The sequence below is a fragment of the Leuresthes tenuis genome, unplaced genomic scaffold (genome assembly GCF_036924035.1).
Source record: "Leuresthes tenuis unplaced genomic scaffold, fLeuTen1.0.hap1 SCAF_4, whole genome shotgun sequence".
NCBI lineage: Eukaryota > Metazoa > Chordata > Actinopteri > Atheriniformes > Atherinopsidae > Leuresthes > Leuresthes tenuis.
Window position 1 is genome coordinate 9,615,582 of NW_027325358.1, and position 22,691 is coordinate 9,638,272.

The 22,691-nt window shown below is 40.2% G+C and overlaps 1 protein-coding gene across 1 annotated transcript; it reads right to left on the bottom strand.

The window, feature by feature from the left end:
* Window positions 1–150: 150 nt before the first annotated feature.
* Window positions 151–16,925, bottom strand: LOC140305565 (procollagen galactosyltransferase 1-like). Its single transcript, XM_072384482.1, has 12 exons — window positions 16,585–16,925; window positions 10,919–11,029; window positions 10,718–10,835; window positions 9,657–9,791; window positions 7,459–7,663; window positions 6,972–7,091; window positions 5,564–5,640; window positions 5,369–5,475; window positions 4,844–4,976; window positions 3,091–3,218; window positions 2,513–2,719; window positions 151–2,401 (listed from the first exon to the last, which is right to left on the bottom strand). The coding sequence occupies exons 1-12, from the start codon at window positions 16,800–16,802 to the stop codon at window positions 2,131–2,133; spliced, it is 1,830 nt and encodes a 609-aa protein (XP_072240583.1). The 5' UTR covers window positions 16,803–16,925; the 3' UTR covers window positions 151–2,130.
* Window positions 16,926–22,691: the final 5,766 nt, after the last annotated feature.

Consider the following 22,691-nt stretch of genomic DNA (forward strand, 5'->3'; position numbering starts at 1 on the left):
ACACGTATCAACGAGAAAAAAAAAGAAGACATTGCTTTTACCCTCAAGAAGCAAACTTCATTATTAAACTTGTTTGCCTTGAACCCGACAAGGAGCAGAACAGTGACTGGAGCGTGATGATACAGAATGAGGCTGAAAGAGAGCAAAAGGTGTTGGGGAGATGACATTTATAAATCATCACCATGAACGCTGGAGGACATACAAAGTAGTTGTTGACAGGATGACTCTTGACAGAGGACGAATATTTGATTCAAAGAACACTGTCAAAAATCACAAAAAGAGTTGGTGAAAAAGTGAAAACTATGACCTGACCAAGTATGTCACTTGACTTGAATTCAACAGAATGCCTTTGGTATGTTTTAAAGTAAAAAGGTAGAGCAACACAACCCTCCAGCAAAGAGTAGTGTTTGTGTAACACTGGTGTACATCTCTGGGAGCCTGTATAAGAAGAAACAGTCTTCTGTTCAGCTGAGAAGTAAAGCAATAACTGTAAGTTGAAGCAGTTTTGAGTCATTAAAGTGACCATGCACCGTGGTGGACACATTTGTTTTAAATACACAAAGACTTTATTTTGTCGTTCTGTGAGGCAGTCACTGTGGCAGGGGCATGCTTTACTGGTGCACAATGAATAAAGGATGATCATGAAAACAGTGAGTGAGGAGGAGTAATGGTGGCCTGCCAAAGTCCAAACAGACCATTATGTTATTACAGAGCAGGAAAACACCAGCCAGCAATAATTAAAAGAAGTCTCAGCTGCACTGTGGGATGGTCAGATCTGTGCTGAAATAAAACTGTTGTGTGCCAGAGAAAAAAAAGGAGTCAGTACAGACAATTTAATTTTTCAACGTAGCTGCTATGGCCAGGAATGAACCGCCAATTAGTGAGTGCAACCATATACTTTTAGCAGAGCAGTTTACCCTTTTTAGCCTCAGCTAGGTTCAGTGGAGAACAAGGTCAGCTTAAAAAAGGCATTTTATTTAAAAAAAAAAAAAAAAAAGGCTTTATGGTCCTTTGGTAAAAAGAAAACATGAAAAGAATCGCAAAGACACGGGAGAAACAAAACAGTGAAGGTTTCTAAAAATATATATTCATTTGTTCTAACAAACATGCAACAACAGCTGCAAAACACAGCACTAAATAATTTCTTCTGCTGTCCAACTGCAGTGTTGAGAGTTCTGGTAACAAGAGACAGACGTTCAAACAAGAATTAATAAAAAATAAAATGCATTGTAAAAAACTCAATGGCTAAATGGAGCAACACTAGAGGAGATAAGAGACACTAAAAAAAACACCAAGGTTTCAGGACCCTCCACAAGGGATGACTAGAAAAATCGGAGTGTTAGAAGATTATTTGACAAGCATGCAGGAACATATTGACATATTTCTTCCTCTGAAAATTTCATCCTTTTTCTTCGCTTTCAAATTTTGGATTTACTCTAAAAACAAAGTAAACTCTCTTTGGTAGAACTAACCACAGCTAGCGGACATGTAAGAGGTCACAAGCCAAACAGCAGAGGAGCCACAGAGGGCTGTGGAAAAAAAGAAATCAAAGCAAGTATTTTGGGGATTATAGTTTCTTCCAAGAGAGGAATCCATTCAGTACAAAAAGAAATGTACATTACAATATTATTATATCATAAAAGCTCCAATTTTAATACAAAACATACAGCAACATTAATACATAATAATGGAAAGTGTTGGACAGTAAAAATGCTGATTGTCTAAAAAAAAAAAAACATCTCATATGTGCAGCTATTAACCAGTCTTCTTCCAATTCTTTTAAGAGACACAAAAGCGTGTTTTGAAAAGATAAATGCATCAGAACATGGACAAAACATGTGTGTTGGATGCAATAAATAAAACTAAAGCTGTTAGCTGACTCTTCAAGAGTTAACCCCACATGTAACCTCTCCAGGAAAAGATCACATAGTGGAGTGAGAAACATAAGGAAAAGCATTTTTTCCCTCATCAACGCAGTGTCCATAAGCTCTCCCTTTCTTTCTTTATTTACACTTTTGGCACGTTCCCACCATGTTTTCCCCTTTCGCCCTCTATCCCAGCTTTGTTCTATGTCCCTTTTCTCTTTGTCAGAATTCTTGATCTCCAACTCCTCTTCATGTCTTCATGTCATCACAGCTCGTCCCGTGCACTCCAGTTCTCCAGTTCAGACTGCAGGACGTCAGAGTTCTGGGCATTGAAGCTCAGCTCCCCTTGCTCTTGAGTTTTCCTGGACTTTGCTCGATCCCAGTCAGTTTTGACTGTCTCGTTGTCCCAGACCACTGAGGTTTCTGTGTCACTTATGTAGCCAGAGTCTCCTGTGTAATGAGTAGGATACACCAGCAGCGGCTCAGCAGAAAATGCATGCAGGTTCCGACGCTCAAAGTGGTCCATGTACTCTGAACTGATGAGCGACAGAAACGGTGATGTAATTAGATCAAGGAGTGTGCCACAGGAAAAAAGTCAAAGGGGAGAGATGAAGAAGAGGACCAGAGAGATGACATGTTATACTCACATTGGATGTTTGTTGTACATCACAGGAAGGAACTCATCCACTGGAAGCATCTTCGTCAGAGGCTCGGCCCGGAGAAGCTTTCGGGCTCCTTTCAGTGACAGCATGTAGCCAAGTGTCCAGTACGAGTAGTCTGCCTCAACAAGATTGTGAACATTTGGCACAGACTTCTCTGGGTGGTCCACCTGCATCCGCTTCCTTCCGATATAACTGAACAAGATATATAGATACACATGAGACTTTACGAAAAAAAAAGAAAAAAGAAACAATTTCAGCAGCAGCAGCAACAGCAGCAAAATAGCTAAATTTCACACGAAATATCAAGCAGTGTATATGTATGTATATGTACATATATATATATATATACATATATATTTTTTAAACATTTTCTAAAATAAAAACAAGCCCCAGGACAATAAAATGCATTTTTCCTCACAGTCAAGTATTTTCAGCATCTGATCGGTGGTAGTTGAACCATCACATGTGACAGATGGATGGATGGATGCCACTGTAGGGGATGATGATAATCCTCTTTGTTTACTAAACTGTGTTTTTCCTCTGTTCATTGAAGCTTCACTCACATGAGATCCCAGTCCAGCTTGTGTGTCGTCACCTCCTGCAGGAGAGCGTGGAGACGGCGTTTGAAGAACACCTCAAAACGGAGGTCGTCCTCAAGGACCAGGGAAGTTTGCAGACCACGCTCTACTATCTAAACACACACACACACACACACACACACACACACACACACAAGAATTTATAGCATTACAGTTGCGCTGAGACACTGGTGAGCCACCTCATAATCTAAAGTGTGCTCAAGTGTTGTAATTAGTTTAATAAATTCTTTACTGGTGTCAGGGACTATTTAAGTGCATCTATTTTGCCAACTGTTAGCTAAAATGGCAACTTTTCAACTTGACAGTCAATAAGTATAAAAAGAAGTTGCACTGAGCCAAACGTGGAAAGTAGGGCAGGTGGTATATGACAGCTGTGTTGGTGATTTATTGTGTTCAAGTGTGTGTTGACTTGCAATTGCAAAATGGAATGTGTCACATTTCAGATGGATTGCACCGACTGCTCTCCAACAGATGTTTCAGGACGTTGTAGTGGAAGTTAGGCTTAGCAGCCCAATACAGTGCACATTCCCATGATTGTCAAAGAAACTGTGTTAGAGTGTGTAACAAGAACAAAGATCTATGAGAATTACATTACACTGATTAGAATCTAATGACTTTGCTAAATTAATTGTGTCTTTATTTTCTTAGAATGAACTATTTATATCCATTTATGCAGGAGGTCCCATTTAACAGGAGATTGGCGTATTACTGCCATAAAAGGCACATAGAGGAGGAACACTGTTGAGAGGACAGCGGAGGAATCAGGGGTTGTTTGGGGATGCTGTTTTGTGAGATGACTCAGGGCACAGAGGATTATACTTGTTACGTAATCCAAAACAAGGCAACAGTGCATGACTCAACCTCATCAAAGGAGCAAAAACATGAAAAGGTGAAGCGAATTTGGGATAGGCCAGGGAGAAAGCAAGAAAAAACATTGCTGTGGCTTCTCCCAGACAAAAATCTCCGATGAAGCATTTCGTAGTGATGCTAAAAATGCTTGATTTTTCTTCGCCAGATAATTCAGCCTTCAAAAACAGATGCAATTTGTGGCATGACACTGTCTGGATGGCACGTAAAATTGTTGCTATCTCCAACTTGCTATGAGTAATGGTCACACAGTTACATAAACAATGTTTCTTCCATTTTGAGACTGCTGTTTGGACTCTGGTTCAAAGCAACTGACCCAAGTCAACATGTGTGTAGGATCAGTTTGCTTACTGTAAGAGCTCAAGAAGAAATCACAAATGCAGACCTGCAAGGGGCCAGAACCGGCCTTTCAAGGAGCATTTTATAGCTGCACAGGGTGACAAGTTCTAAGAAAGGCATCAGTAAATGATAGTTAGTAAAATAACTAAAATCTGGTCCAGGTTCTTATGTGATGACCTGATTACTGAGTGGTTAGGGAGTATACCACATGTATCTACTGTTCTGTTCAAATAAAACCCAAAAATGTCAAATAAAAGCCTTTCCTGTGAAAATGTTCTATTTCTGAGAGGATATTGATATAAATTGTGAACAAGAAACATATAAACAGCAGGCTACAGAGAAACATAACCCACATAAAGATGTGCATTGTCTTAAACATACAGTATAAGACAAGTTCATTTGTCTTACAAGGCTACCTTTACGAATAGAAACCGATTTACAGTTTAAGAATTAATGTTATCTTACATGTGCAGGTGGTTCGAAAGGCCTGAGGCCTGTTCAAGTGACTCACCTCCTTCCAGATGTTATAATGAGAGAGGAAACAGCCAAGTTCACCCTTGGTGAGAGGTCGACCATGATAAGGGTCTTTGTATCCTGGAAGCATCTTAATCCCCATAGACTCTACGTCAGACGTATTCAGAGCTCTGGGAGAAAGAGGTGGAACGAACAAAGAGATTAGAAAAGGAATCAATATGTTTCATGGCTGTGATACGTCTGTGCAAATCGGATGGGCTGTAAATAAATCAAACGTAACCGTGCAGGTATTAGGGCAATTTTAGATTCAGGTAACAGGAGGAACAAACCAAAATACCTAAAACATGACATCATAATTCCTGGGGAAATGGCATTTATCCGGATAGCAAATTAGCTAAAAGTAAGTGTTTCAGGAATTTCTTTTTGAATAATAACATGCAACCAGCACTTTTCACCAAGTTGTTTGTCTCAGGCTGGCTTTCCTACATTAATCTGCACATCTTGCAGAGTCACACATTTGGAAGACACAGGCAGTGGGGGAGGAAGAAGATGAGAGACGTACTTGCCATCCACAGCAGGAACAACCTTACAGCTGAGCTCCTGCTCATAGAGAGTTCTTAGCATTCGCTCACGACGGTCAGTTCTCCGCACCAGATTTATCATAAAAACCTAAGTGCACACAAATGCAAAACCTCACACACACGCCTAGGTTTTGGTTTGTGCTTGTGTGTATGTGAGTGAGTGTGTGTGTGTATACCTCATCAAAGCCCATCTTGTTAGGCTGCTTGGCAGGAAGAGACAGGAGGCTGGAGGGCTCCAGCGGTGGATTTTTCACTGTTGAAGAAAACGGAGGGAATGTTACAAAGAGACTGACTAATGTGTCTGAAGGGGGTTCCTAAAATGTGGTCCAGGGAACTGCAGGGGTTCTGCAGGAGAGGACCCCTGCAGTTCCCTGTATTGTAGGTCCCCTGGTGGGTCCACTGGGAGCTCATGAAATGTACCATAGCTGAACTTTCTTTCTTTTATGAGTTAAAATTTAGCAAGATGAGTAAATATTGATCAACTAGAGTTTCCTCACATATACGTGATAAGTGATTTAACAGGGAAATTTAAGAGGACTGCACCTAAATTCTGATAACATTGCTTGTATTTAGGGTGAAGTCTGAGTCTGAATATTTTTTGAATCCCTGAATATACGACTGCAGTCACTCCTTATCTGTTATTGTAGGAATACAGTAGGCATATAATCATGTGAAGAAGAAAGTACACCCTCTTTCAACTTTAATCAGGACTTAATAAAAGAAAAATGACCCATTCCCTGAAATGAGGTAAATCTGACCTGAGACGAACATGTGAGATATTATTTATCTAACAAAAGCTCATTCAAAAGGCAGAAGAGGTGTGTTTTCTTTCTGCTTCTATAGGACTTAAGAACATAAGTAGCAGCCAGGTGAGCTGATCATCAACAAATGTGAGTGCCTTTTGTCAGTTTGCTGGTCTGGAGCATTCAGGTGTGTGTTAATACAATGCCACAAAGGAAATAAATCAGTACTGTTCTGAGAGAAGCAATTGGTGCTGCTCAATAATCTTTTTGTAAAAATCTATTTGTATGTTTGTAAGAAAACACAATAAACTTTACTCAATCCCAGTCAAACGAATCTCAATATGAAAAGCTCCAACCTGCACTATATCCCAACATTAAAAGGTCAGCACAGTAGGGAAAAGAGTTACTTCTTTAGCTTATAGGATGACCACAAGTTATCAGTTAAGGAGAGGCTAGACTTTAAATATTTGGAGGCAGATGTAGGGTACATGGAGACAAAGGCTGGTATGTTGTGCAATCTCCCTGTAAGTACACCTATGTAATGCTTTCATTAACTTAAACTCCAGCAAAAACTGTGAGACTGACATGACGAGAACAAATCTGTGGCTTAGTAATGTAAATTTGACCAGCTCGTATATCTGAGAGCATTACAGTGATTATCGCTCATAACTGTCATTCTGAAAGCTGGTACACTCTGGCCACCGATTTACCAGGGCACCTCTGGATCAATTCATTTCAAATTACCGTAATTAACTTTAATGAAAATGAGTAAATATAGGCAACTCCCATCTCCTAAAACTTTTAAACACACAGATATCACTTCAGTGCATTTCTGACTCACCCATGATCTCAAGGTAAGTGTGCAAGAAGCTCTCGGCCTCATCCTGCAAGGTAGCATGGGAGCGCATTGGAACTGGGAAGTACCCGTAGATTTCCTTGTTGCATACATACATCTGCACATCTGAGGAGAGGAGAGGAGAGGAGAGGAGAGGAGAGGAGAGGAGAGGAGAGGAGAGGAGAGGAGAGGAGAGGAGAGGAGAGGAGAGGAGAGGAGAGGAGAGGAGAGGAGAGGAGAGGAGAGGAGAGGAGAGGAGAGGAGAGGAGAGGAGAGGAGAGGAGAGGAGAGGAGAGGAGAGGAGAGGAGAGGAGAGGAGAGGAGAGGAGAGGAGAGGAGAGGAGAGGAGAGGAGAGGAGAGGAGAGGAGAGGAGAGGAGAGGAGAGGAGAGGAGAGGAGCGGAGAGGAGAGGAGAGGAGAGGAGAGGAGCGTCTTACACATTTAACCAGCTTAATGAGCCTGAAACATTGTCAGTTTCTTGCATTCTGCTCACCTGCCATGCGAGCTGCGTAGGCAAAGACAATGACATCATCTAGGGCCCAGTTGTATTCTGGGTGTGGCGGGTAAAAGGCCAGCTCCTGGGAGGCTTCTTTCCTTAGATCCACCAGGAAGGTAGAGTGGACCATCGGCACAGCAAAACAGCCAAGACGCTCCCGGCGGCGGATGGGCATGTAGGCAGGCGTACGCTTGTAGTAACCCTGAACATGGAGCACACAAACATTGTTTAGTAAAATATATTTTTCTGAAGTTTTCAGTTTGCTCCGGGAATAAAAATCCAAAGTAGCTGAGGACTCTGACTGTTAATATGTGACTTTCTGTATGTCCGTTAAGAAGCAAACACGAGAACTTAAAAAGTTAGAAATTGATTAAATACACCTTTGGTAACTCATTCGGGAAGCAGGTTTAAGGAGCCAAGATGAAGTATATACATTACAATGTATCCTACATGCACACAGCCAAATGACAATGGAGAGGTATTTCTGAGATTACTCATTTTAATGAGGACAAACAGCATCAGTATTCGATGAAACCAGTGTAAACAAGCTGAGAAAGCAGACTTAACTAAACATAATCACCATGTGGTCTTTCTGTAAAGCTGCCATACAACCTACAAGTATATCGATGAAGCTTTATCAGAGCTGAAGTTTTTGTTTGATCAACAATGTTTTAGTTCATCTGTGAGACAAAACAAACCACTTACTTTAATTATAAGTTAATTTAGCAGCGCATGGAGCGACTACAGAGTAATCAAAGTGTACACCGACAGAAATAACAAACCTTCTCTCCCTCCATTTCAAATTGATTCATTTGCTGTTGCGAGTGACTTACTACACAAATGCAATTTCCCCACAAATGAAAAATATAATCAAAATAAATGTGCTTCCTGGATATTTATCTGTGTTATGAAAATGACAGGAAATTCATTCAGCAGAAATGCATGTAAATTGATATTTTACTCTAACCTAATGATGGTTCATCCATTATTCATCCAGGCAGTAAAAATAGGTTTTTATAGAGACATAAAAAAGATTTAATTAATTAACAGCATATCAGAAGGTTTACGGATCTAAGATCTATGAAGCACATTGATTAACTTTAAAACCTTTCATTTACAAAATAGCTGATCAGCAAGGAAACATAACAATACTAAAGCAACTGACAACAAGATGATAAAACACCGATCACATAAATAAAATTTAACTAAATGTGAAATATTACATTCATGAATAATATATTTTTAAAAACTAAAACTGCATATCAGTGAGAAGTTACATTTGTGCTCCTCACATGTATCCAGTATTCAATGTTTGAACATGTGTTATCTTCCATGTTTCACTATTCTGAATACAGTAATCACAGATATCTGACTAACTTCTCTAAAAAAAAAAAAAAATCAGATTCATCTTGAATTTGAAGGTATTTACTTTGAATAAGTCAATATCCGATTCAGATTCACATTTCAGAGCTTTGCCTCTACAGAAATTTTGACTTTCAAAAACTAACAACTTTATGTGGCTGTTTACTTTTGTACTTTATATGTCCTAAAACTAATCTGGAAATGCCCAAAAAACAAACCTGGGCAGGCAGTCTGAACAAGGCGGGACATCTTAGAAAAATCACAAAATGAAAACATCTGGAGTGGCAGTTACACTCCACCATCTCATCTGCATATAAGTTCTCCTCCTACTCCTTTAAGGATTTTAAAGTTCAAGAAAATCAGACATAAATTTGTCATCTGGAGTAGCTTTAGGACACTGCGATACATAACCTTTCCAATCTGTGGGCTCTCTTTGTATGCTGTTGTATGAAAATCAGGATGCTGATAGAGACCTCTTTCTCTACTTTTTATAGCGTAGGGATGCAAATAAATAAGAAAAATATCCAAGAGATGGATTTTGTTTCGCATCACTTTAAGTCGATACATAATTCTTTAATGGTCTTAAATCTTGGTTGGATTTTTGTAATAGTAATAGTTTAGCTCAGAATGACACTAACATTATCGGAACAATTCATTCGTATATTTGCTCGCCAGCTGGCAGTCAAATATCTAAACTCCCAGCAGAGCATTTATACAACAACCATACCGTATGAGCTACACTATATCCTAAATATGTACATGTAGTGAAAAAGCTGTGAATAAATCTGTGGCAGATATGCAGGTGCGAACAGCTCAAAATCCCTCTCTAGTACCTGTGAAGTCATGCCGCACCAGAAGTTGGAATAAGCAGCTCTGGACTCCAGCATGGGAGCTACAATGGTCTTGTTCTCCTTCATCAGATTCCACAACACATCCTGACTGGTGAGCAGGTTGTCACAGTCAGCCACCTGGAGATGGAAGCGAAGGATTATATACTGACAATTACTCAGAAAAGTACACATGCGAGCACACACTTTATAATGCACAGAGGAGTCAGGAATCGTAGGCAGAAGTAGGCCAAAGGAATGACCGGCAGTAAAGATGCGGCCAGCTGCTAAGGACTTTTCAGCCCATGCCATAAAATACAGCCCAACCATTTAGCCATCAGGTCATCCCCGTGTCTATGTTTTGAGTAAGTGCTTTTCCATGTTGAGAGACTCTCTGGTAAAGAAAACTCAATGCCAAAACGCTTATTTTGTCCTAATGTCTTCAACTAAGAGCAACAGCTGTGCTCCTCCATTTCCTTCAGTTTTAAAATTAATCTTCTGATTTTAAACTTATTTTTTATTGTTTTTTAATATGATATGTTTGCCAACAAGTCACAATTTGCACTGATACATCAGAAGCATACCTGAAGCAATGTAAAAACAGAGCTATGTATATTTGTTCACCAGAAAGCACTGACACAAGATAAAAACTACATTGTGCACCATCAGGGGTTAAATTTAGACTTGTGATGTTGTATGAGACGGGCTCTGTGGCTTCAAGCTTACCACGGGTGTACCGTATGTTCCTATGGTTCGTATGGTCTCTGACCTCACAAAAGTCAAGAGTTCATACATTAAACGAAGTAAAATGTTCCAAAAAGTTTGAATAGGATAAAATGATGCTTTATATCATTATGACGGACTTATTATAACTTATAAGTCTTAAATATCAATAAAAACCCAAAAATATCCAATATCTTTGGATTGGTATGAAATGCGCCTCAACTCCCAGCTCCCCGGCTTTCTCCATAGATCCGTTTGAGGAAACTTAAACTTAAATGAGAGCATGTTGTATATCATACTATAAATTATCTGCATATGAAACATCTGCATACATGATAACATACCAGGAAGTAGTCGGCCCAGATCTCACGGGCAGTGTCCAGTGCTGCCTGACGGAGCTTCATGACATGTTCATAACGGAGACTGTTCCAGTGTTTTGGACCCACCTCGTCCTCAAAGGCACTGAAACACGCAAAGATGGATCAATTAAGTAATGTGCTCATCACAGATATAAAAGCCCACGTTTGTACATATGAACTCAGTACCTGGATTCATCTTCAGGTCTCCACTCCACATAGTGATAGTAACTCTGCACCTTGATGAGCCAGTCTCGTAGAATAGCTGTGGTGTTGTCTATGTTGTGATCTGTCGCCACCCTGTGGGAGGAAGAAAAACAAGAGGGGAGGCATGATTACAGAGTGCATCTTGCAGTATCGAAAGAGATTCATCTTAGCGATTAGTGTCTCCTTTGGCTTAAGGATAAATGTTCAGATAAAATCCACTTCCACTTCCACTGTGTGTGGGTCTTGATATTCAAACAGCAGTATATCAGGGATGCAGGAACAGTGTTGGTCTCAATGCTGCCAGTTTCAAGACGAGTTGAACAGTTTCTGAACAACAAATTGTCATAGAATCTGTATCCTGATATGATGCTTTTTCTTAAATAACAACAAATAGTAGCCAATCTTCTGACATATTCACATAAAGAGAACCAAAGGCACCCCAAGCTGCTAGGCTAGCAAACCTGAAAATTATGCTAAGTAAATATTATTGCCACTGAGGTAGAATATCCCAACAGATGTCAACCAGACAACCAGCACCACTGATCCAAGTCACTAAAACACTGCAAATCTGACAACCTCTTAGACAATCAAAATTAACTCTCTCTATTTTTGACCTTCTTATATGCTATGACCTCTAATTGAATTCTGCTGGATGGTTAAGATGTAGACGCTGATAATCTTACCTTGACATCTTTGGTTTACAGCATTGATTTATCTTCTCAAAACAAAAGGTCATGTTCTTAACCTGATCTGTCGCTGTGGCGTAACTCCATTCAACCGCACTGCCTCTAAATTGTTTACATCTGATCACAAATTACTGTCATTCAATGTCAAGATCATAAAAATGAGTGTCTTTCAATATCAAGATTATTCTAAACAATCCTTCATCATCCCATCTCATTCCATAGCATTAGGAATTTTAATGCATATAGTGTTTGAAATAAATTAAAAGCATCCCCAACAAATTTAGAGGACCAGTTTATCTGGGATAAAGTAGTCCTCCATTACAAATGTGGAGTATGACCTTTTAGACCCATTAATGCTCTAAAAACTGCTGATGGCCTGCACTCACTGCTTTTGCTCCCTCTGTCCCCTGGTTTGAAGCTTCATTATACAAGAGTACAGCCACAATGGAACATCTCTAGTAACTTAGGATTGTCACGGTTTATGTTTTAAAACTCTTATTTTCAGGCCATTTTGTTGTGTTTTCAGGTTTCAGGTCATGTTTTTTCCCCTTAGGTTTACTCATGTCACCTGGCTTCACCTCCCCACAGCATTTAGTTTCCAGGTTCAGTCACAATCTTTGCAGAATCCTCACTTACCCTTCATGTCACAGTCAAGAAAAGTTAAGTCTGGTTTTAGTCACAGTGCCATAGCCACAGTCTCATAGTTTGTTTAATCATAGTCTAGTTATCCACAGTGCCCCAGTCTTGTTTTTCATGGTTAAGTATTTTTGATTATCCGGCTCAGCCGCACTTTCTGTTTTTGCCTTTTGGAAGAAACCTTTTGTGTTTTTGAGAAGCCTGCATCTGGGTCCTACCTTCCTGCACCATCGCTCATGACAAGGATAAACTAGTCTTGCTGTCTGTGCACAATGATAACAAACCTGCCCTCAAATGTGCTCCTTCTTCAGCCAAAGTTAAATATTATGCAAATAGTACCGGGAACTCTACACTTCTGGTTTTCAAGGTAAAGAGAAAGCATTCTACCACCTCCTTATCCTCTCCACCAATGTACCATTCTCTTTTCTGCATTCTGTACTTTAACTCCTGCTTCTGTAAATAATCTAATTAAAAAAATCTAAATCCTAACAGTTAGATCCCTTTCCTGCTCATCTGGTAAAATGCTGTTTACCCTCCTTGTCTTCAACAGACAATAAGTTTATACCTCTTACTTATAGTCTTGTTCCTTCATCACTCAAAACACCTGCAGTGGCCAAATAAACTGGTTTAGAGTCACATAATCAGATTCTTTTATTATTTTAAGATACTCAAAAGAACATTCACTGCTCAGGCTCAAGATGAATTAACTGACAATAGTTGGTTCAAATACTTTTAGCTGAAATCTGCATGCAGCTAAATTTATTCTGACTAAATGTGAAAGATAATCCCTGACAACTTCATAACTAAATAATTAAGCGACTAGTCGCCATGCCTAATGGTGGATTGTGTTTCGAAGCACACCTGAGCAATATCCCTGACTCTGCATATTCATCAGATATCATTTGTCTTCCACTTTAAATCTAATTGCACTCCCATTCATACATGCCCTGATCGCATCCTTCATTTTAGCTCTGTCCCTTTTTTGTTCTCCCGACAGCATTGCTGTAGTGTCTGGTTTTCCAATTAAACCCATGTATTTATTATATTAGATGGTCATTAAAATGAGTATGTCAAATATTCTAAATAATGTTGCAGGTTTTGTTTTTATTAAATTGCTTTGTGCCGCATTAAGGTAGGTTTGAAATATTGCTAGTATGCAGTAACAGCTGCACTCAGAGGTCGCCACTGTCTGCTCACAGTGCTCTCAGAAAAGATTGTCCTACAGCCTTCTGCTCCGAGAAAAGGATATTCCACAGCTTCGGCATAATCAACACCACTGTCTGCCCCCAGACGGACAGAAGGGAATGTCTCGTGACTCGTCTGTTTACCCTATAAAAGCTTGTTTAGAACTTAGTATCTTGGAACATTTGCATCACAGCCTCTGTATGTAGCTGTCCCCTTGTTGCAACATGATTAAATGTCCTATGATTTTGAATTTCAGACAATATTCCTGAGTATTCTTATTCATTTTCCAAACATAAACTAACCTATCTGAATGTATTTACACAGAGCACCATCGTGGCACCGGCATTCTGCTTTGCCCAGCCCTCCACAAGTCTTCTTCGCTCAGATTTAATGGAGCCAAATCTCGAATGAAGCTGCTCTCATTCAGATATTTCTGTTTCCTCTGAAACTGTTAATGAAAAGCAGCACATTAAGATTCAATATCAACTCCTGGTGATTCCAAGAGCAATTATAGATCGCTATTCAGCACTGACGAAATACATATAATATAAGCACTTTGCCATCTGAAAATCACGCCATCTAAATAGGATTCGGGCTGTAATTACATACGATGATTTCCCAGAGAGATAATTAGAAGTGATGGAATGTTTCCAGTGTTTTCTCACACAGTTCACAGTCTCCTATAACACATTACAAGCACAACAGTGCTGGAGCAGCTCACAGGCACAGCTACTTTTCACGTAGCAGCAGGGCAGAGGCAGAGAGAAGTCTCTCTGTCGTAGGGCAGAAGATCTCACTCTTGCGGGTGTATAATCAAGGGAAAGTCAGTCTTCTCTATTTATGCTGCAACCCCATATGTTGAGAGGGAAAAGTGTGATTTGTGAATCTCACATTCAGTGCAGATTTGAGAGCTCTAAGAGAGTGACGTTGATTATCGGTGCGCTTGGATCAGCACCAGCCAGAATCGATGGTGGAATTGGTAAGCTCAGACGCATACGATTCCAACCAGTTCTCAATTCCTATCCCTACACTTCAATCAATTAATTGCTTTCCTACCCATGCTTGCGCACTGGGAGTCGGGATATAATCTTAGCTCGACTTAAATGAGGATGCAAACAAACTGAGTGAAAGCAACAGTCGCTGAAGCTCTGGATAAGCTGGTATCACAGATCATCCAGCACATTATCAGATAGGTTGTTTCTCTGATCCTTTGTATGCTGTAAAAGAATTAGGCAATGTCTCCTATTATGATGTAAGTAACATTTGAATCTTTATCAAAACAATGGGAACATCGTGAAAAAGTGAAAGCAGCTTCAGCATCTCAACACAATGTAACGGTGGCTCCCTCTCCAACACAGCCTCAAAGACTGGGGGAAAAAAACATTTGAAAGGATTCTAAGGTATTGCAAATATAGCCTACTGCAAAAAAAATATACATGTTGCAGTTATGCCATGAATGTTATTTTCATTCTTTTAGGGTCCTTATCCTTCACTCCAATAATCTGGTGCGGGCAAAGAAGAACAGACAGGCAAGAGGGGCTGAGGAGGGGAGGAGCAGCATTCATCTGCTGTCTGTGTTATCATAACAAATCCCAGTGTGTCAAGGATGGGCAGAGCGAGCCAGCGAAAGAATGTGTAAATATGACACAAATGCATTTACTTCCAACCCTGTCATGTAGTGAGTGGCAGTCAGCGTGCTGCTGGTGTTAGTTTCCCAACTGTCTGTGGCGATTTAACACAGCAGTGCTGCCTCAACACCTACACGTGACCAACTCACCCATCTATCATCCTCTCCCACACTCTCCCTGCATCTGTCTACCTCTTCCCACCCAGTTAGAGATATTTGACTGCAGGGAGGTTCTGAATGGACAGAAGTACTGAATTAAAACGGGCTACAGGGAGTAAATATGAGAGAGTAGAGCAGGGGAGAGAGGGTGGAAAATGATTTATGAATTGATAACATCCATTCTGCATGTCACTGCAGAGCACACACGCACCCACCTTAAGGAATATGCATGTGCTGCTGCCTGCCAGGTATTCCATCTTCAACCTGTCACACTAATGACTGCAGTGCATCTGCAGGTGGCAAGGTTGTCTTTTAAGATTCCACAACTTTTTACATCAATTTCCACACCAAGGGTGATACTTCTTGCTTTATCAAAGCAAGGAAGTAGAAAGCTGTTGTGTCACGTGGGCACGGTTTGAGCTGAGCACCAGATGTGAATAAAAAGTTCAACATACCAGCTGGTTTGTTTAAAGAGACACATGGACATCTGAATCCCTCACTCAAACTCCAGCTGATTTAAAAGAGGCTCGCCATCCTATCTGATCAAACAACCCAATTCAGAAAAAATAATTACATCTACTTGTGACCCCACGCCATCACATTAAACACTTTTTGGCTCCTTTTTCCTTTGCCAGCCCTCTGCACCATAAAAAAAGATCCGACCAAAGTGGTGTAAGTGCTAATAAAAAGATGAACTCAATCATTAAAAATAGATCTGCTGGCAGATGAACAATGTGAGAAGAGGAAGTGAGACACGAAGGAGACATAATAATCTGGAGGTCTGGGGGAAGGGTGAGGGAAAAACAGCTTAAGGCCTTAAAATCAGGACTGAATTGAGGTACAGTTTGACACTCCGGTGATTATTTTAAAACTTTTTTTAACACTACAAGTTTTGTTTCCAGTCGAGCCTTGAGGACGAAGATGTTGAAGGGGAGAGAGAGGGAGGGGACAGAAAAAAAGAAGGAAGCGGTTGGAGGGGGCGAAGGGGCGATGAGAGAAGATCTGTGACTGAATGGAACTTTTCATGGACACGTCCCTGCGGGCGGAGTCCGCCTTCTGAGCACCGTTCTCAGGGTGCACAGGTCCACGTAGTACCCCCATGAGTGTGGAACCAGGCTGCTGTACCTTCCGGTCTCTCCTCTTTAAGAGATTAAGTGCAAATGTCATGTACACAAGCGCAAACTCATGCAGGGTTTCCTCGAAAATATTTCCACAACGCCTTTGGAGTTGACAGTGACTCACATATACTTTACTGCCCGATTTCTTCTAAAATACCACTCAAAGTCTGGGCATGATTTTCCATGGCATTCAGTGATAACTACTCCTTTTGTTGTTTATCAAACGATGACACTCACCACAGCGCAATGCGGTCCTTTGGGTAGTTAAGACGCTCGATGGCTCCCAGGAACAGCGGCAGAGAGTGCGCAGAGTTGCGGCACACCAGCGCGATGACGACCCGGGGAGCGAGGAGCGGAGACTCGGGGCTCCAGCGCTCCTCCGTAAAATATCCCCGGTTCGAGCCCGGCAGTAGAACCAAAAGCAGGGCAGGCAGCAGCGAGGTGACCCGGGGCATGGCAGGAGGAGAAAACTCTTATGTCACGCGGCAGACTAGAGGAGAAAGAATATGCAGAAGCTTAGGGTCCCGCTGTTGTGTTATGCCGACACTGTGTACATGGCGGAGTAGAGTGGCTGTTTGGATTAAAGGGGAGGTCTTCAGCCTTCGGGGTACCCACTGTTCTCGAATAATGCTGGAACGTTAGCCCCTATGCGTGACGGTTATATGGTGAAAAGCAATCCTACAAGTAATGTCCTGACACATTTGATTAGAATAAGATTTTCCTTAAACAAATAATAACGTACATGTTATGTGTCCCTACGCGACAAGCTGTCCTTCCCTTTAAGAACAGCGGAGGACATATTCATGGGAAGCAGATGGAAAGCCATGGGGGTGTGTCCATACAGTGAGCAAGCTACTGCAGGCTGTTATACTCTGAAAAGTACAAATTAAAAAATAAAGAAGGGCGCCTACTGAGCCCAGGTGCACTCTTTTTAATGTATCAGATATTTTTCTTTGACAAATCGCGTTACTTCCTCTATCATGATAATCAAAGAAAAACATCTAAATGTCCCATTTGGAGGTTGGAAGTGACTCGTGTTTGGCTTTTTTGTTTTTATGTCTGATCACAAGAAGAAAGGGGTAAAATTAACCTAAAGTTAAACATTAAGGCTAAAATAAAAGTATCCTGGTGCAAAACTGACTTAAAATAGGAGGTTTTTACTGAGGGCTGAAATGCTTGTAGGACAGTACCTTGTCTAATGATAGCTCACCTTTTCCTTATTGCCTACTGGAAGTACTGCAGTTTGAATCTTCCCTCTGCGCTTTTTCAGGGAAGATACAGTATCCAAGAAGGCTGGATTCAGGTGACTCGTCACACCAGAGCATTGAAGGACAGCACAAGCCATAATCAAGGGAGTAGAAGATAGAATAACTGAGATCAAAAAACAAAAAGGCAATTTTTCTGGCTCGTGTTTGTAAGCAATGCTTGGAGAACTACCTGAGCTCTGATGTTGTGTTGCAACTCGTAGTATGTTCAGCCACTGTGTCTGTTCCTCATATTACACACAGGGGAACTGTAAGGGGGCTGTATGAAGACAGGGAATGCTGTAGGACAATCCTATCAAGCTAATTTATCACCTGATTTAGCTGAGGCATGTGCACAGAACAAATATTCACATTTAATCCTTATTTAGACAAATGAGAAACAGCTGTGGTGTAAAAACATACCTGTGATGTATTGGCACATACATGTCTTCTAATTCACTGTGCTCACGTATGGAGGTGTAAATCCTACAGTCAGAGAGGACAAACTCTTATCCTACACCCCCAACCACCTTCAAATACCTGGGACACTCAAATACACATTTGTACACACATGGCAGCTTTATCAGGCTGAAGTTGAAGAACCAGATGTAGGTCAGAGTGCAAATAAATTCTGTTCTTACCTCGCTGGCATTACGACTTTCCACTGCAAAACTGCTGATGACCTCCAGGTGGCAATGTGTGTAGATCCCATTTACACACTGAAGCAAAGTCTCCTCCAGAACAATACTATGTTAACCCCATCCTAAATCACAGGATGTCACATCAAAAAAGTTGAGTTTTAGAAAAATTATGCAGACTTTTTATTTGAGAATTATTTTCCTCAAAAAAAACTTTTTTAAAAAGATTTTCCCACAGTATGTTGAATCGGAGGGCGTGACTTCGCGTTTGTTCTTCAGCTCTGTCAGGAGATGTGAGCAGTAGTGGTGTTTAAAGAGGAGAGTAAGTTTATCCAGGAGGTCTTCAATGTGCTCTGTTCAGTAAGTGGGGTCACAGATTGTTGCATTTTAGAATAAATAAATGATAAATAACAGTTTTTAGACAGTGCACTCTCATTTAAAGATGTGTTGCTGTGACATGCAAATGAGCCTGTGGTGAAAATTTATATTACTGTATTTGAGATTTGACTGAGATGAAGTACATCTGATCTCCACAATGAAAGATAAAGCCTTCTTATAAAAATTTTGATGAAGATTGTTGTGTTGTTGTTTTTTAAAAAAACATTTTTGAGTGAAAAAGTGAAAGTATAGACCCTGCAAGCTTTCTAAGCCCTCAGATCAACTTTACTAATGTGGGATACGGCTTGTTCATAAACTTTGTTACAAAAGGCCAGATGATATTCAAAAGCTTTATAAATACACGGACTCCTCAAATCTTCTGCAGTTCCGTGGCACTCTTAAAATTAAGATAATTGATGCCCACAAAGAATATGAAGATCATAAGAAGATGGCAAGCATTGCAGTACATAATGTGATCAAGAAATAAGTAACTGGAATTATGTTGGTCAATATAAACCTTGAACTGTAAAAACAAAACTGCTGGGAAAAGGGGTCAATGCACCTCACAACAGAAGTAAGGCTGCCACGATTAGACGATTAGTCACGATTATGTCGACTATCAAAATCATGTACGACTAATTTAATAGTCGACGAGTAGTTTTTTTTCAAACTTTCTCTCAAAGCTGCTGCGGCACCTTCCACTGCTGCGTCTGCGTTTCTGTCCTTGACACACATGCAGTAGTGGTAACCTAACCCTAACGCTCCGTTTCAGTGCTAAAAAAGTATGTTCATCTTCAATAGACGGCTTTGTTACAAAGCTAGCTACATGCACACCTCAGCAAGCAAATGTCCTGACTGAGTCCATACTGAACATGTTGGTGTTATATTTGAGTCAGTGAGACCAAAACCTTTTGTGAAAAATTCCTTAGTTTCAGGTGCCTACCTCATTTGATTTAAATGCAGCTGTGTTTGATGCCGGAGACAAATGAAGGAAAGAATAACCTAGTAGTTAGCATATACCTAAAACACTCCAAGCTGAAAGATAATGATGGTTATATAAGAGCAGCTGCATCCTGGTGCGATAAGCTGTATGTTTTACCTTCAATTTACGTATGATCCGATTAGTCGACTAATCGAAGAAAATAATCGGTGATTAGTCGAGTATTAAAGTAATCGTTTGTGGCAGCCCTAAAGAGAAATCTGTGTAAGATGGCCCGATAATGCTACTGAACTAGCAACATTTAAAAGAAGCGAGAACAAAAATTGTCACGATGCGTGGTGCGAGAAGGGACCCAGATGCAGTTCTTCTCAAAAATCAAAAGGGTTTATTTCCAAAACGGGGAGCAGGAACAAAAGGCGCGGCAGAGCCGGATTATCAAAAATACTTAACATAAAAAAAAGACACTAACAAAACAAGGCTATGAAAAAACACTATGACTAACGCTATCTTAAACAGGCTATGAGGCAGGCAATCAAACTTATCTTTTGGCGTGGAAGCATGAAGGGATAGTGAGGTAAGGATTCTGCAGTGACTGAAAGGAAACCAGAAGACTAAATACTGTGGAGGGAGTGATCAGTGAATGAGGTGCAGCTGTGAACAATAAACCAGGTGACTTGAGTGAACTGAGGTGGCAGGGGAAAAACAGGACTAGAACATAACTGAAACCATGATTAAACAAACTTTGACATAACATAAACTTCTATAGCCGACTGTGACAAAAATTACACAAACCAAAAACTGAAGACTCTTTGCTTGTTACAGACAATATTTATAAGATATGATACTTATGTTAGTGGGGATGTTACTGAAACATTTAATTTATTAATAGTTTGAAACTGTAAAATGTAGAAATAAAAGAGTGGTCTTGCATTAGTATGAAAGAAATGTTAGCTGTGATCATAGTGCCCACTGTGTTTTGGTTGTAACGTTCCTTTAATCTGTGTTACCTCAGTAATAGCCCACAGCAGAAGTTACGTGTTTACAGTCAGGGGTTAGTGTTTTTTTTAGATACCATTATTCTTTGCAATGGTGCACAAGTCACAGAATATGGGTTAAAAAGTGAAAGAAATTGAACATTAGGATAGTTCAATGACATTGAATATTTTGTTGTTTTTTTATCAACGAATATGCTACATTCAGTTTCTTTATTGAGTTTTATGCAAATTAATTCTGACTGACAATGTTAATTACAAGCCTCTGTTCATCTTAAAGTTTGCCATTTTCACTTTCTGTCCTCCCTTAATGCAAACTCTCCACTGACATGTAATGTACAGTATTCAGCATTCAAACAGAGTTTAAGAATCTCACTAAATGACGGTATGAGGGTGGCTATACAGCTACCATTATGTTTTGCACATCTGAAGCATGGATAGACCATGCAGGCTGAATGAACTGTCATTGACCTGAGTGAAATGGAGGCATGGTTAACAAGGATACATAGAAATTCAGGCACATCACCATCTCACAAACTTGGAGCCCAGCCACATAAGCAATTATCTATAAAGTCTGTGACTAATGCAAGGTTGCACATCCTACGATGTGTAATTGTATGTTCGGGACCAGTCCCAATCGGGACCATTTCACTTTACTGAATGCAAAAATTCACAGTTCTTGAAATATATTATTGTTATATGAAAAAGAAAGTTCTTTCATTTGTGAGTGGTACATGGTGATATCTTAAAAATCATCAAGATCTTCAAGACCAGGTCTTGAAATTAATATAACCTCAGATGAATAACAACACATTAAATATCACACTCAAGTCATTACTTATCACACAAAAACTAAACCAAAATGCAGAAATAGTGTATGAAAAACTTTTAATGTTTCCACAACAATTAGGATGGTACGTAGCAGCTAGGTGCTGCTATTCAAATGCACTCAATGAACTGATCATCAGTAAGTGTGAGCACCTCTATAAAAGCAGAGGTTTTGTCTGTTTGCTAGTCTGGAAACTTCAGGTTTGTGTGAACACAATGTCATAGTGGGAAGACATCAGCAATGATCTTACATAAGCAATTGTTGCTGCCCATCAATCTGGGGATTCCCAAGGCAATTTCCAAACAATTTGGAGTCCATCATCAACATCCAGCCTATCAGCCCAAATATCTCATACCAGCTGTCAAACATGGTGGTGGAGGGCTGATCATTTGGGCAAGATCTCAAACACAGCTGCAAATCTACAACAAAATGTCTATAAAAGAAAACAATCAAGTTGTTGGCAGACCTCAACTAGATTGAAATGCTGTGGTGAGACCCTAAGAGAGCTGTGCTTGGAAAAAAAGTATGCAGGTTTAAATAAACTGAAACAGAGAGTCATGACATAGAAAAAATTGTTACAGGCTATTGAGTCCAAAGGTATAAGCTATCGAACCGCTTGGTGTGCTTATTTTTGACACTGTTTCTGCATTTTGCTTAGTTTTTGTTAAATAAAAAGTGACATAGTTTAACGTGTCAGGTGTTGTTGTTCATCTGAATTGTATTAACCTACTTTTAAGATCTGGAAATGAGGAGATGATTACTTTTATTAGGTTCTGTGAAGTAAATCTGTGAAGGAGGGTGCACTTTCTTTTTTCAAAGTGTGTAGAGTTAACAGTCAGCTGCTGAGAAGGAATAACCGACACTGAAACGCATGACCCTACAAGCTCTGAAAAAAAATTGTAAAAAACACATGCACAGGCACATGTTGAGACACCGTTTGTATGGGGGATATGTTTCAACTGGTCCCAGACAGTAAATCAGACTCTGAATAATTGGTGATTCTAAATTAACCTTCGGTATGAGTTGAGCGTGCAGAGATGTCTGTCTCTGTGTCAGCCTTGAGATAGATTGACGACCTATCCTGTGTGCACCCCACCTTTTGCCCCATGGCAGCTTTGGTAAGCTACCGCGGCCCCCTTGAACCTGAATGGAATAAAGCAAGTAGAACAGATGGATGGAAATGCAATAAACACACCAAGTAACCGCAACAATCAACATTGCAAATGAAAATGTGCTTCAATGAAATATGAATCGCCTCTGAAAACTGATATCTTCCACGTGCTTTCAAGATATGAGCAACCCAGAGAGTTAAAGGGCAATGAA

Bases quoted from the DNA above. Each gene is read 5' to 3' on its own strand.
- LOC140305565 (XM_072384482.1), bottom strand. From the start codon at position 16,802: ATGCCCCGGGTCACCTCGCTGCTGCCTGCCCTGCTTTTGGTTCTACTG. The intron at 10,836-10,918 runs GTACTGAGTTCA...TGCGTGTTTCAG, and splicing joins AGACCTGAAGATGAATCCAG to TGCCTTTGAGGACGAGGTGG. The intron at 4,977-5,368 runs GTACGTCTCTCA...TCTTTCTCCCAG, and splicing joins GTTCCTGCTGTGGATGGCAA to AGCTCTGAATACGTCTGACG.